This window comes from Polypterus senegalus, chromosome 2 (genome assembly GCF_016835505.1).
Source record: "Polypterus senegalus isolate Bchr_013 chromosome 2, ASM1683550v1, whole genome shotgun sequence".
Classification (NCBI taxonomy): Eukaryota; Metazoa; Chordata; class Cladistia; order Polypteriformes; family Polypteridae; genus Polypterus; species Polypterus senegalus.
In genome coordinates, this window is record NC_053155.1 from 194,166,635 (window position 1) to 194,182,734 (window position 16,100).

Consider the following 16,100-nt stretch of genomic DNA (forward strand, 5'->3'; position numbering starts at 1 on the left):
AGCGTGTGTATTAACTTGTGGGTTTTTCTGTGAGTATTTGGTGGCAGCGTCACAAACTCGCTTCCGTAACACTGCGTTAGCTGCGGAGCTCAGCTCAGAGCGAAATGAGGTGAATGGGAGGGGAGATGATGACGTGACTCCCCCACCTGCCTTAACTGTCAATCCCGTACAAACACAGTCTCTCAGAATTTGCATAAGCACAGCCCTTCACCTGCAATTTTAACTTAGTTACAAAGTGATGAAAACTCGTTTATATCCTGCGTCCTCTCATTAAACTTGTATCCCGCATTACCCGTGGGCATGACAAACGCCAGTGGCAGCTTGTCTATGAACTTAATTTAAACTTTAGGTTTACACCGTGCTTTGTTTCCGAAGTAGCAGCACTCATTAATATGGTTGTATATGTCACTTGCTCGCTTCTTATTGTTTCGCTGCCTTCTCAATTATATAATGCATGTTTTCTTCAGCGCTTTTTGGAGCTCTTCCTGGTTTTCTACGTACTGCGTTGACAGTCAGTTCACATGATTACGTGGGAGGCTTTCGAGCTCAACGCCATTACAGTAAATAGAGAAAAATACCTTCCAGTTATGACCATTACGCGTAGAATTTCGAAATGAAACCTGTCCAACTTTTGTAAGTAAGCTGTAAGGAATGAGCCTGCCAAATTTCAGCCTTCTACCTACACGGGATGTTGGAGAATTAGTGATGAATCAGTGAGTGAGTCAGTCAGTGAGTCAGTCAGTCAGTGAGGGCTTTGCCTTTTATTAGTATAGATATATATATATTGCTCAAAAAAATTAAAGGAACTCTTCAGAGTATAGCATCAAGTCAGTGAAACTTTTGAGATATTGATCAGGTCACTTAAGTAGCAGAGGGGTTGTTAATTAGTTTCAGCTGCTTTGGTGTTTAAGAAATTAACAACAGGTGCACTAGAGGGGCAACAATGAGACAACCCCCAAAACAGGAATGGGTTAACGTGTGGAGGCCACTGACATTTTCCCTCCTCTTCTTTTCTGACTGTTTTTTCACTAGTTTTGCATTTGGCTACAGTCAGTGTCACTACTGGTAGCATGATGTGAAACATGGACCGTACAGAGGTTGCACAGGTCCAGGATGGCACATCAATGCATTCTATTGCCAGAAGGTTTGCTGTGTCTCCCAGCACAGTCTCAAGGGCATGGAGGAGATACCAGGAGACAGGCTGTTACTCTAGGAGAGCTAGACAGGGCAGTAGAAAGTCCTTAACCCATCAACAGGACCAGTATCTGCTCCTTTGGGCAAGGAGGAACAGGATGAGCACTGCCAGAGCCGTACAAAATGACCTCTAGCAGGCCATTGGTGTGAATATCTCTGACCAAACAATAAGAAACAGACTTCATGAGGGTGGCCTGAGGACCTGACATCCTCTAGTGGGCCCTGTGCTAACTGCCCAGCACAGTGGAGCTCGATTGGCATTTGCCATAGAATACCAGAATTGGCAGGTCCACCACTGGAGCCCTGCGCTTTTCACAGATGAGAGCAGGTTCACCCTGACGTGAAAGGGTCTGAAGAAGCCATGGAGAACATTATGCTACCTGTAACATCGTTCAGCATGACCAGTTTGTTGGTGAGAAAGTGATGGTCTGGGGAGGCATATCCATGGAGGGACACACAGACCTCTATAGGCTAGACAACGGCACCTTGACTGTCATTAGGTATTGGGATGAAATCCTTGGACCCATAATGATTTTTGTTCCTTTTGAGATCTGATGTGTTTTAAAAGTGTTCCTTTAATTTTTTTGAGCATTTTATGTAAAATGCTAATTCTTTTTAATTAATTTAATTAATTTTTAATTTTTGGTTCATTACAGAAATAGCACCATAGTGTAGAAGTGCTAGGAACTTGATTTGAAATTGTGACAGTCCTGGGGAGTATTTTTCGTACATGGATTACTCGTTTAGCCGGATGTAATTGTTGATGATTTGGCGCGATCCTGGATCTGTCGGTTTTTCGAAACTCTTGCTGGATGTGTTGTTATAGCAGCACGTCCAAATCCTCAAACCTACTCGGAGCCGGTTTGTTCTATGTAAACATGGATTAGTTCACACACTTAATCAGTTTCCGTGCACGGAATTCATTCAGTCATGGCATCACTGTTCATGAATGAGCAGCGAATTGATATCGGTGCGCAATTTATAAGAAAAGAATTTAATATAGAGAGGGTTTTGTGCGATCGGCAAGAATCCTTTATTGCTCCCGGAGGAAATTCTTTTCGAAAGATACCGCTTTAGCCGAGGGGGAATATTGTACCTCAAAGATTGATTAGCACCTTATATTCAAAGTCAAACTAGGCGAAGTCGGGCTCACACAACCACACAGACAGTATGCATTGCTTGGGGTTTTTTTGCAAGCGGCACTTTTTTTATATACTGTCGGCGATGTGGAAAATCTATCTAAAAGGGCAGTTTGCCAGGCAATTCGTAAAGTCTGTTTAGCTCTGAAATATTTCCTTCGGGTTTTCATTGTGTTACCTGGACACCTGCGTGTGCAGACAATAAAAGAAGCGTTTCATACTATTGCAGGTACACAGGCAAAAACACCCACAGTTCCATAAAGAATCTCACAATCAGCCTAACATTCTCATTCCTCAGGATTTCCAAATGTGATTGGGGCACATAGGACTGATCAGAGTGGAGTTTGATCAAACATTATTTGGAAAATGTATCTCTCCTCCTGATGAATAATCAGACACAATGTCTTCATCAAATATTTGACCTTCGCCAATATCTTGTTGGTCAGACACAAGTTCTAGGGCTATATGACATTCCCTGCAACTGACCCAACAAAAAAATGGCCTCAGAAACAGGGTGATGGGCATTTTGCTGGAGAGCCAACTCTTCTGCAGGGGTTAGGTCTGGACCGTGTTGACCTCCACCTGTTTTTTGCTTGTCTGCCTTCTTATTGGCTTTAAAATTAATGTTTTTAATATTATATATGATTCTTTATGTCAACAATTCTTTAAATAGTTATATACCAATATTTACCAGTTTGAAGTATATTCTTGTACTTCACTTTAACCTGTTTCCATGTTCTCCTTGTGCTCACGTTTGATCTGGAATTATGGCGTATTAAATAATTAATCAGACACATAGTAAATGACACACTGCATTCAGTAAGTTCAATGCACACTACTTAGAGTTTAATTTGTCGACCACTTTTTGCCAGCCGTCTTTTCTGGTTTGGGCTGCTTTTGCAGTGTTACCCCTTGTACGTATTAAATCTCGAAATTTTTCATATCCTCGAATAAAAGGTCCTGCTCCACTTGTGTGAAAAAAAAATGTGCCCGTTCTTTCATCATTTTGTTACAGCCTATCAAAGACTTGCTGATCATGTTTTCTAGACTCAATATATATGGGCTTTTCAATCAGCGTGGGCGCGCGCATTCATCACGAATGATTAGATTCAGCTAGACTAATCTACTACATGGCTGCGTTTGAAAAACGGACTTATCACGGATGAGCTTCACCGGCATTAACTCATCCAAGATGAGGTATTTGATCTCGGATGATTTAAGCAACGTATGGAAAATATCCCCCTGGTCTCTGTGGAGTTTGCTGTTTCACTCTAGTGCACTCAATCCTCCTTTGAGATGCGCTTTAGGTTGACTGGTATCTTTCACTTGGCCCAGTGTGAGTGAGTGTAGATATGTGAGTGTGTTTTGCAGTAGACTTGCTTCCTTTCCAGGATTGCTTTCTACCTGCTGTGATAGACCTTGGCTGTCAGAAATGGAAAAATAAAAGTCAAGTTTCAGAAAATGGATGGATAGATGGATGAATGAATTATAGTTACTAGTTTTGCATCATACATTCTTATTTGAGGTAGTGAATTACAAAAAATAATGGGATTATCTAAATGCATAATTAAAGTTTAGTTCTACACTCTAGTACAAACAATAGTTACTCATTCAAAAATTCAGCCATTCTGTTCAGTTCAATTCAAAGATGTAAGTGTAGTTTGTCAATGGGTTTTTACTGAAGACCATGACATCACATTAAAAACCCAACAAGCAATAAAGTACCCAGTCATCAAATGTAAACTTGGCATAAATAAGTAAAATATAGCTGTGAACATATGGCATAAAAATAGATCATACATATGACTTATAGAAATTCGACCAACATTAAGACTTGACTAATAGTTGAAATTAATGATGATTGATCAACCATTAATTTAGACTGTAGATTTGTATTCAAGTAAAATGTCTTTTAAAGATTAATAGCAGTTTGTGTGTCCTGCACTTGTTGTTTTGTTAAAAGTTGTTTTGTTGCTTAAAAGCGGAAAGGTCTAGTTACAAGGCTGTTGATACATTGTCTGTACAAGGCAGGTACTGCTGCAGCAAGAGCTCATGGCTTTACTGAACTCTCTTTGGTTCAGTTAAGACTGCTTACTTAAGTAGGCAGCCTTTACAGAAGCTGTCTTTTTAACATTTTTTTTTGTAACAGTTGATTTTTTTTAATGTTATTAATTATTTAAGATTTGGCCTCTTGACTTGTTATTATAAGTAAATCAATAAATATATTCCAATAAATTTTAAAGAGTTAATTTTTTAAATTAAATTGAAGAGATGCTGCTGTCAACACAGACCCAAGCTCCGACAAATCTCAACTGCTTTTCAAATAAGCTGTGAAGTTGAGAAATGTTACAGTGATAATAAAAGGTCCATAAAATTTGAAAATGTAAGAGACTATGAGGAATGTATCAAGCTATATCCACCTTGTAGCATTGTGATCACCGCCATCTAAAGAGTTTCTTAATATCGTTTTGGAGGAGCTGCTTATCCCAAGGGGAAAAGAACAGGGTGAGGTTGTCCAAGGAGCTTGTCCAAGGAGAGAAGAGGCAAAGAGTCAGAGCAAGGATAAAAGTAAGGTGGAAAGGAGTTCAGACATAGTCTGACTCCATATAATGAGAAATATGGGACTGGTTTTATATTGGTGTGTGTTCAGCTACTATGACATTTCGGGTACTGCAGAGAACTGGGTTAAACCTTTTATTTCAGATACTATTTTAATGCTGGACAGGTTTCATTAGACTGAGTAGGAGAAGCAGGAAGAGGACTATATTTATTTGAATAAGCAATGGTGAAAAAGGAAGAGATTAAAAATTTAATTAAAAACAATTTAAAAAGTAAATGTGGGATCCAGACATTGAACTACAGACTGTATTTGTGCACTCTCACACAAACAACCATCAAGCATTGAGAAGGTTTGGGGCAACCACCCGTATAATTGTTTCCGGCTGTAAAACTGATTAATAAACAAAGAAATGTTCATTTAACTGAGTCCAAAACAGAACTGATTCTCTGGAGACAAGATGGTGGCTTTAAAGTCCAGTACAGGAAGTGATCATCAATACAGGAACCAGAAGTGACGTCATTGGCTGCCCCAGAGCCGGGCAGGATTTCCCTAGAATGGTCTGCAAAAGATTGAAAGGGAAAATTAGTGCACTTCGCCATACCCTGGTCTGGCATGAAATCACATGTATTAAAGCCTTTTAGTTGTCTCCTAAACACACGTGTGTGACAGGACATTACTGTCCAGGGAAACAAGTTACATTCCCCTGGCTAACTCGCTAACAGAAATGATTCACTCTTTACCAACATCTTAATGATGAATCATTTTAAATGCTGGTAATTAAAAGAGGTTGGCACGGTGGTGCAATGGGTAGTGCTGCTGCCTTGCAGTTAGGAGACCCAGGTTTGCTTCCTGGGTCCTCCCTTCGTGGGTTTCCTCTGGGTACTCTGGTTTCCTGCCACCGTCCAAAGACATGCAGGTTAGGTGCAGTGGGGCTTCTAAATTGTCCTGTGTGTGTGTGTGTGTGTGTGTGTGTGTGTGCGTGCCCTGTGGTGGGCTGGCACCCTGCCTGGGGTTTGTTTCCTGCCTTGTGCCCTGTGTTAGTTGGGACTGGCTCCAGCAGACCCCTGTGACCATGTATTTGGGATATTGCGGGTTGGAGGATGGATGGTAATTAAAAGAAATTAATGTCTGTCAACATGTTCTGCCAGTGGACAACTTTAAGCTGAACCTGTTCTATTCATATGTTGGTGACTTTAAATATAAACCTGTGGTACAATCTGAGCAGGTCTGACCTCATGTTTCTGCCACCTATAAGCCCGTTATTGACAAATGGATGGGTTCTTGCCTGGCCGGTAAACCATGATAAAGAAAGAATATAGATGGACGGGCATCCCAGCTGCAATGTTTAGTGCCCTCCTGTTTGGTAGTCCAATATGAGGGATGGACAAGGAACAGTGGTTGTTTTGTCTGCTTTGTTTTGAACATATCCTAAAATTTATAAAGGACATCATGGCCAGGATCAAAATTATGACGTGTGAGGTGCCACCCTAGATAGTATAGTAATAGTGATTAATTACCTGCACCTTTGTTTTTTTAGTTAATGCATCACTTTTTGAGATAAAGTCAAGCTTTGTAAGATATACATCCATCCATTATCCAACCCGCTATAAACCCCGGGCAGGGCACCAGCCCACCGCAAAAGATATACATGCCAAAAAAATGATTCTGTTAAAAATATTTTCTGGGCTTTGTAGGAAGTATTAGACTAATTGCACTCCATATTGAAAATAATCAATTTGTATGCTAAATGTTGGACCAAAGTAACACTGCTGCTACCACTACCACTGTTACTACCACTTCTGAATTTTGACAGTGTGTTTTTGTATTATCTATCATCTGCAGCCCTCTTCACTATTGGTTGACACAGTGAGAAATAGCTTGCCAGTCTCTATTAACAATGTTCAGAATTCTTGAGTGACATTTTACCACCTTCTTTGATAGTACAAATCCATGTTGTTTTCCATACAACTTTCTGTCTAGTACCTTCAGCAATAAGACATTTCCTTGCACAGTGTGACAAATTTTAGTTTCAGTTGATTGACATTGAGAATACATTTGTTGTAGCTATTTGAATAACTTTCTGTCTAGTGTCTTAATAAGACAATTTATTGCACAATGTGACAGAAATATTTTCAGTTGAGAATACATTTACTGTAGATTTTTAATGTTTTTTCCAATTAAACATCTTCAGGTTTCATTGCAGGTAGGTCCTCCTTTTCTTTGCTGATAGATTATTTTGTCTATCCAAGTGAAACTATTAGCAAATTCTTACTTTCTGTTTCTTCCATTTGGGTCTTTCTCATGATTGAATATAAATTGATGACTAGATTTAAACAAGCATCCATCCATCCATTTTCTGGAAATGATTATTAAAGTTAAAGGGTTTAGGTGGCTAGAGTACTTCAGTTTTCCATCCATATCCCAAAATCAAGAATGTTCTGTCACATAAAATATTTTAGCTATACAGTATTGCAGAAGTGAATGTTGACTCAGTCATTGTCAAAAAACAAAAAAACTAGTGGACAACATCCAGCCTGTTCTCTGTATGGTACTACATAAAGAGTCAGTATGTATTCAGCAACACTTAGGGGAAAGCAAAAGGCAAGCAGCCTTACCATTAATAACAGATTAAATTATAACCTAAAGGATGTTCAAATGAAATTCAAGAACTCTTGTAGTATAACTAATTTTAAACCACTGAAGCATGAAAACACATAAGTAAATCTAAGAATAACCAATATTATGAAAATCACAAATTTTACTATGCAGCCAAATAAAATAGTAATGGAATGTGCCATGTACAGTACATTAACTAAATAAGTAATCTTCATTTACAATTAAGAAGCTAACCTATCATTTTAGCTATTCCTTAATCAATATCATTTAAGTTGTAATTTATAATGTTGCATAAAGTTTTAATTTTATGTATTTTTTTCTGCTTTTTTTTTTTCAAACAGGAAAAAGTTGGAAAAAGAACTTTACTTATAGTCATTCCGTTTTTTGCTTATTTTTGTTTTTCTTTCTTTTTTTGTCACCAGTGCATTCAGGATATGACCCACAGACTGTTAGAGAGGGTCGTCGGTACAGCCATGTACAAGAAGTCCAGGAAAGATTAAATTTTTTAAGGTATGTTAAAATTTAGATAAAACAGAAAAAAAAAATCAGAAATGCAGAACATTGTACATTAATCTGAAGAAGTGTAAAGTATTGTGAAGATGTGGGTTCGCTCCATGCTCCCGTAAGGCTTCTGGGAGCCCTCGAACCCGCCACCGTCTGTAACAAACAATGAAGCATCAGGATGGTGCAAAAGTGCCAAGTGCTTTTATTCAAAACAACAACAAACAAGGTGTTCAAATAAATAAAGTGCAGTGCATCAAAATAAGTCATTAAATAAATAGTCCATTAAAACGGAGGTGAAATCGTGGAGGTTAAAATCCATTAGAAAAATCCTTTAAAACAACGAGGTTAAAATAACGGCTGAAAGTTGTCCTTTTAAAAATCCGGTGCATCCTTCTTCTACAACTGGCAGCTCCCTTGGTTCTCCCAAACGGGCCCTGCAACAGGGGAGTCATCCTAGCTGAAGCTGAACTGCTCTGCCTGCTTCGGCTGATCGGTTCGTCTCACCGACCCCTGGCTCCGGTAGGCTCCACCAAACAGTGACTTGCCCTCCACGTCGAGTCATCTGCCTTCCGGTCACTCCCGCTCTTCACAATTAACTCAGCGGGAGCGATCACTACGACTGCTCCTCGGGTGTCAGCCTAACACCCAGGCTCTGCGCTCAGCTGCTCCTGGGAACAATTTCGGATGCGGAAGACTCCTCACCTCTGCACTTAAGCGAGGTTCGCCCGCATCATGAATTCCTCCAGGAACCGCGTGACCACACACACACCACGCCCCCTCGCTGTTCCACCACAGACGACTTTGTCTATATTTCTTGCTTCTCTGCAATTAATCTCAGACCAACCTAATTATGGTGAGATCATGGCTGTCTGATGTAGGATTCTATAATCCTCTTTTCATTGCAGGTAATTTTTTATAATGTTGGCTGTTTTTTGGGGGTCAGAGAGAAGGACACCTGTCTGATGGTAATGTACTGAGGTTGGGGGGCATCAACTTTGATGAAACAACTGTTTGCAGAAATGCAACCCCAAACCTGCAGGGAACTGCCATCATATTTCACTGTTGCCTGCGGACATTTATTCACATACTTTTCTTTAGCCCCTTCAGCAGACAAACTGCATTTTTTTATAGCCAGAAATTTCAGATTTTGACTCCTCAGCCCAGAGAATCTGCATGTTACTGTGCATAGATTTATTACAGTATATGGCAGAATGGATTTTTGTTTGCAACTCTGCCATAAAGACTACTTCTGATAAGACTTCTCTGGGACTGTAGATTTATATACCAAGATCCTGGTGGTTTCTACCAGCTCTGAGCTGATAGCTGAGCTGGACATCTTTTGATTTTCGAAGGGAAATGAGCTTCATGTATTTTTCATTTTCTGCATTACTTTTCTATGGCCAGCTATGGTATTTCCTCAGCCTGGCCTGTTTATTTGAGCTTCTTTAGAAATTATGGAACAGTATATCTGAAACACCTTTCTGCTGCTAAAGTTCCTACTTAGAGAAACCTTGATGATGCCGGGTTAGCACCTCCTGTTTTGTTGATCTATTGTAAGATTTGCAGCCTAAACTGCCATGTCTACCATAACCGCACCTTTTAGTATAGTTATGCCTTGCCCAGTTTTATTCTCTCTTCATAGCTGGTTGGTGTTTCACTTAATCTCTTTGGTTCAAACTACACATTATGTCAATGTGATCATTAGCACCTGTTTGTTACAGTTACTTAATCTAGCACTGGACTGTTATGTTTCAGCCAAGGTAGCCCCCTCACCACAACTGTCTCATTTTTGCCTTTTGTTAATTGCTTCACTATTTGGAACACTAAAATACACCTTCTCTATTGACATGCTAATCCAGAAGACATGATATAATCATCGAAGGCAAATATTTTTGTGAAGTATCTAAAATGCCTACTTGGCAATAAGGGTACTGTTATACTGCCACTTCTGCTTCAAATGGATTATCAAAACAAGTTAGACAATTGTCTAATGTTTTATGTCTAAGTTAACTGATATAAAACTAATAACTAATGTGAAGCATCTCACATTTTTATTAACTTCATCCCAGAGTCAGTTACTGTATTCAATTTTTGTTAATTAGTTTTGTAACAATGAGTCATGTTCAAAAGTAATTGCAATAATAGAATGCAAAACATGTTAGACTACGCTAAATACTGTATGTGCATTTTAAAAGCACTTTACACTGGAGTAAAAAACAGAACAAAAATTGGCTTGTGGTGGCTCAATAGATTTCATACAGAGCAGACTGCATTTATTGTATAGCAGGAATATGAATGGTACACAATGGGCGAGAAGATCTGGGGCTTGTCATTATTGTTTTTGTGTATCTGGGACTATGGATTATGAGCTTGGTGCCAGAGATCTAGGGCTTAAGCCACTGAAGGCTTCCACCTCCCAAAGCCATATAATATTGTTCCATAAGTAAACGGTGGTTCAGATTTAATTATGCCATTTCCATTATGCTATAACTTACTAGGTTTATTACATAGAGAATTCGCAAAAAATACTTTTGTTGCCAATAGATGGCAGCACCTGCCCTGCATTCCAAAATGGCGTGGAGACGGTTGTCAGTCTAGTAGCTGGTGCGATGTGTTTGCCTTTTCATAATTGCATTATACACTCTTAGATGTGCTTACATAATTAATTTCGCCTTCCTTTTATTCCCAGAGAAGTACTTTTTTGTACTATTATTGGTTAACTTACTAAAGCTGCAGGAGAGGAGCACTAATGTGTGAGTTGTTTGCGTGCCAGCTCTCCTGTCAGTGGTGTTTGACTCATCTCAGTGGCTATCAGATGAGTAAAAGAGGAAAATACACAAAATATAAAAGTTCAAGCAACACACCTAAAAATGGCACCTACATCATAGGACCTTCTCTCATTCTTTTGTTGTTCTGTCTTACACTGTTTAGTTTTCACTGTTTTTCTTTCCTTCCTCTAGGTATTTATGCACTCAATATTGCTGTTAGCTTCCAGTGCAGGTGCTGGTACCCCAAATCACTTTTTACATGCAAATACATTTATACATATGCCATAAATATACCACATTCATCACCATGGGTTTGTCAGCACTTGAATATTCTGTACACAACCTGAAATTTAGAGTACTATATTTTATTGTTGTCAGGAAGAACAAATTGTTGTTTGAAGTAGGTTCAGAGAACATTCTAATAATGAGAACAGGAATTAGAGTTAGAATTTTTAACTTTGTTCTTATTTGTTGGGAACTAACAATGGTGCTAGTTTGGTGGTGTTGGGTGTGTTTCCATGGCGCGCTGGGGTGCAAGCAACTGCTGCTGGGGGTGCCAGAATCCATCGAGGAGGAAAAATGAAAAACATTATTTGTACAAAATCTTAATTTATCTATCCATTCCGAAATAATTAAATAGGCAGGCTATTTCGTATCAGTGCAATACGCTACTTGTTAAAACGGATGACTTTCGCTCTTACGTGCACGTGCGTGGGTATTATGAACTATCATATCTGTTCAAGTTCTATTTAAATTTTAAATATAAGTTTTATTTAGTCAGAAATATCTTTGGTATGAATGTAAGTTAAATTTAGTCATCATTGCATACATTTTTCTTCACCATAAAAATCATTCCTACCAAAGATATTTCTGTTGACTGAATAGAGCCTACTTATATCCAAATAGAACTTGAAAAGGTATATTTTTTTGAATCTGACCGCACATTTTAGATCGACTTGATGCTATTGTGTTCTCGCCTGCCTGCCTCAATAAGTCACTGTCGCTTCGCTCTTACTTTTTTACCGTTCATTTAATCATGGCTAGTCGCAAAAAATGAGGAAAGGATTACACTGAGTATAGCTTTACCAAAACAATTATTGATGGAGAATAAAGTATCCATTATTCATAAAGCTTCAATTGGTTAAGTGTTTTTCTACGTTAACCTCATAGTTTTTCATACTTCATCTCAAACCTAGGGGATGCAAAATCGGTCTCGTCTGTCACAGGGGGGTGCAAGGGTAAAATGAATCGGGAAGCACTGGTATAGAGCAATCTCTTAATTGAAAATCTTGTTGTATCCATTCATAGGAGCAGCATACATATTTGCAAGTGGTCTTCCTCAGTAGTAAATTACTGTACACCAAAAGGCTAGAAAAAATCTTGAATGAAAATCAGTTAATTATAATGCAGTTTTTATCCTAGTTGCTATGCCTTAATCTAGCTATGACAAATACTATTCTTACGGGAACTGTAAATATTTTAATACGAATGGCATATCAAGATCTCCTTTTGCGTCTGTTATTCGCGGAATATGTACTACATTACCTTTCTTGTCGCCAGTTAAAATTTTACATGTTAGAATTGTTCGACCATTTTTTAATACAACTAATCTTGTTCCATTTGCATAGTCTATTACTCATACATAAATTATGTAATAACATTATGATACATCCTTCTTACAATAGTAATTCATCCGGTGAAAGACCGGACAGTGTTAATACTTGTAGATATTCTGTGGGATATTGTAAATTGATGTTTTCATCTTCAGCATGATCCCCACCAACTGCTTCAGCATAGTCTTTTGATATGCATTTAATCAATTTGCCATGTAACCGATCGACAATTTGTGCGTTAATTCATTTGAGTTTGTTTCTCGCTGCCATATTTAGATGAATGGGTGATTCTTACAATAGTAATTCATCCGGTGAAAGACCGGCGAGTGTTAACACTTGTAGATATTCTGTGGGATATTGTAAATTGATGTTTTCATCTTCAGCATGATCCCCACCAACTGCTTCAGCATAGTCTTTTGATATGCATTTAATCAATTTGCCATGTAACCGATCGACAATTTGTGCGTTAATTCATTTGAGTTTGTTTCTCGCTGCCATATTTAGATGAATGGGTGATTCTAAACTGGATCTTCGTAAGTGTGTGTGTTTGTTAATAAGTAAGCCCTTGTGGTCGCTGAAAGCCAGGAACGACAGGGGACAGACATCAATGTGAAGTAAAAAGCAATTTCTTTATTCATGGTGAACATAGACTACAGCGGCTGTCAGCACAGTTCCACTGACAGCTCAAGTCAGACAGCAGCCCCCTGTCAGCAGGAAGTCTTTCCTTTTTTATACTCAGCTTGTTTACAAGAATAAAAAGAGGAAGTATGGCAGTTCATTTTAAGGTCACGCATTGTTTGCAAGGTAGCTTAAGATGATACATTAGATCATTACATGCAGAAGTACACGGTAGTCTTAATGGCTAGTTTTGCAAGACAGTTACAGAGACAGCACTTTGCAAAACATGTACTTCCCTATTCTTCTGCACCATCAGGTTTACAACACTTCAACGGCTATGTGGCAGTTACAATTTAAGAATCCTATTTCAGCTTATAAAAGGACTAGCAGAATACCCACGCTTCGCAGCGGAGAAGTAGTGTGTTAAAGAAGGTACGAAAAAGAAAAGGAAAAATTTGAAAAACAACGTAACTTGATTGTTAATGTAATTGTTTTGTCATTGATATGAGTGTTGTTCTCATATCTATCTATCTATATATATATATGTTGTTCTCATATCTATCTATATATATATATATATCTCTATCTATCTATCTATCTATCTATCTATCTATCTATCTATCTATCTATATATATATATATATATATATATATATATATATATATATATATATATATATATATATATATATACCAGCTTGCAGCGGAGAAGTAGTGTGTTAAAGAAGGAAAGAGAAAGAAAAGGAAACATTTTAAAAATAATGTAACATGATTGTCAAAGTAATTGTTTTGTGTATTTGGCGGCAGCGTCACAAAGTTTTTTTCGTCTAGCTGCATCAGAAAATGTACCACAACGTCTGACACGCCTCCTTTTTAGTGTTTTCTCACAGCTTGGATTGCTGCTGTCATATATACACACACACACACACACACATAAAATACATATATATACACATACATATCTTCATATCTATCTATACTAATAAAAGGCAAAGCCCTCACTCACTCACTCACTCACTCACTCACTCATTCACTCACTCACTCACTCACTCACTCACTGACTCATCACTAATTCTCCAACTTCCCGTGTAGGTAGAAGGCTGAAATTTGGCAGGCTCATTCCTTACAGCTTACTTACAAAAGTTGGGCAGGTTTCATTTCGAAATTCTACGCCTAATGGTCATAACTGGAAGGTATTTTTCTCCATTAACTGTAATGGAGTTGAGCTGCAATGACGTGGGGCGGAGTTTCGTGTGACATCATCACGCCTCCCACGTAATCACGTGAACTGACTGTCAACGCAGTGCGTAGAAAACCAGGAAGACCTCCAAAAAGCGCTTAAGAAAACATGCATTATATAATTGAGAAGGCAGCGAAACAATAAGAAGCGAGCGAGTGACATATACTACCATATTCATGAGTGTTGCTACCTCGGAAAGAAAGCAAGGTGTAAACCTAAACTTTAAATTAAGTTCATAGACAGGCTACCGCTGGCGTTTCACATGCCCACGGGAATGCGGGATACAAGTTTAATGAGAGGACGCAGGATATAAACGAGAGTTTTGATCACTTTGTAACTAAGTTAAAATTGCAGGTGAAGGGTGTGCTTATGCAAATTCCGAGACTGTGTTTGTGGGGATTGACAGTTAAGGCGGTGGGGAGTCACGTCATCATCACCCCTCCCATTTACCTCATTTTGCTCTGAGCTGAGCTTCGCGGCTAACGCCGTCTTCCGAAGCAATTTCGTCACACTGCCACCAAATACTCACAGAAAAATCCACAAGTTAATACACACTCTGTCTCTAGAGTTTCTTCACACTGAATCCTCCAGGCACTACTTAAAAAGGTTACATTGACAATCGTGTTATGTTATTTTTAAAATCTTTCCTTTTCTTAGCACAAGCACAGCTGAGAAGCTTCGATGCATGTGCTCCATAACGCGTTAAAAAATAATGCATTTAATCACACTTTGCATTACAAGCAAAGGGGAGCTTTTGTCAATGCATGATTTCCTGGTACACCGATTACATTGATCAGCACACCCCGATTCATTTTACCCTCGCACCACCTTAGTTTGAGAAGAAGTATGAAAAATATGAGGTTAACACAGAAAAACAGATCACCAATTCAAGCTTTATGAATAATCGATTCGCCATCAATAATTGTTTTGGTAAAGCCATCCTCCTTCCATTTTATAATTTTTCCGCCACTAGCCATGATTAAATGAACGGTAAAAAAGTAAAGCAAAGCGAGGTGACTTATTTAGGCAGGAATATATATGACAGCAACACTCATGACAATGTCAATCATGTTACGTTATTATTAAAATGTTTCCTTTTCTTTTTCATTACTTCTTTAATACACTACTTCTCCGCTGCGAGGCGCAGGTATTTTGCTATATATATAATATATGAATTACCTCCAAAGAGCGCTGAGACTTTTGATATCATGAACGTGTGTACAAAAACTGGGGTCTCCTGCCCAGCAAAAGTCGAGCAGCCAGCGCGTGGGCATAGCTGTGCCGCCTTTGAGACGCTGACTGCGCTTCTGCCTTAAGTCAAAGTGAGCACTTTTAATTTTTTTCTTCCTCCCCCTGCGCTATAGCCCAGACAAGTGCAAACACGGACCCCTTTTATACACCACGGCAAAATAATATTAAGGCGATTCACACTTTCTTTTGCACGTATACGATTATGAGGTCCTCAGCTCGGATTATGAAGATACGCACAGGAGTGAAGGACTGACAGTGCCATCACAGCCGATTAATGGCGGGACGTCTCACCAGTCTACACAAGACCCACCGCGACTGTCCCTAAAAGGCGATCATAACGTCAGCGAACACATCTCTCTATACTATATAAAAGAAAAAGGCAACTTTCCTTTCTTTACACCTTTTTTCCTTTTATCCCAAACCAAAGCCTTTCTCTCTTAACACTGCAGAGGACACAAAACTAATTTTCTTTAATTGCCGGTAAGGCACATTACCAGAGGCACAAATTTGAACGTTCACATAGAAAATGTAATTTCTATACCACAGCCGTCGTGTAGCGGCTTTCAAAAGGGATCTACTACCGAGAGATGATTTTAG

General features: G+C 38.8%; 1 protein-coding gene across 1 annotated transcript in view; it reads left to right on the forward strand.

Annotated features, from left to right (window-relative positions):
• The window catches only part of LOC120524448 (probable ubiquitin carboxyl-terminal hydrolase FAF-X), a 260,143-nt gene that overhangs the window by 64,957 nt on the left and 179,086 nt on the right, over positions 1 to 16,100 (forward strand). The window contains exon 15 of the mRNA XM_039746300.1: positions 7,932 to 8,019. Within this exon, the coding sequence (XP_039602234.1) occupies positions 7,932 to 8,019 (88 nt within the window). The remainder of the gene's footprint in view (positions 1 to 7,931; positions 8,020 to 16,100) is intronic.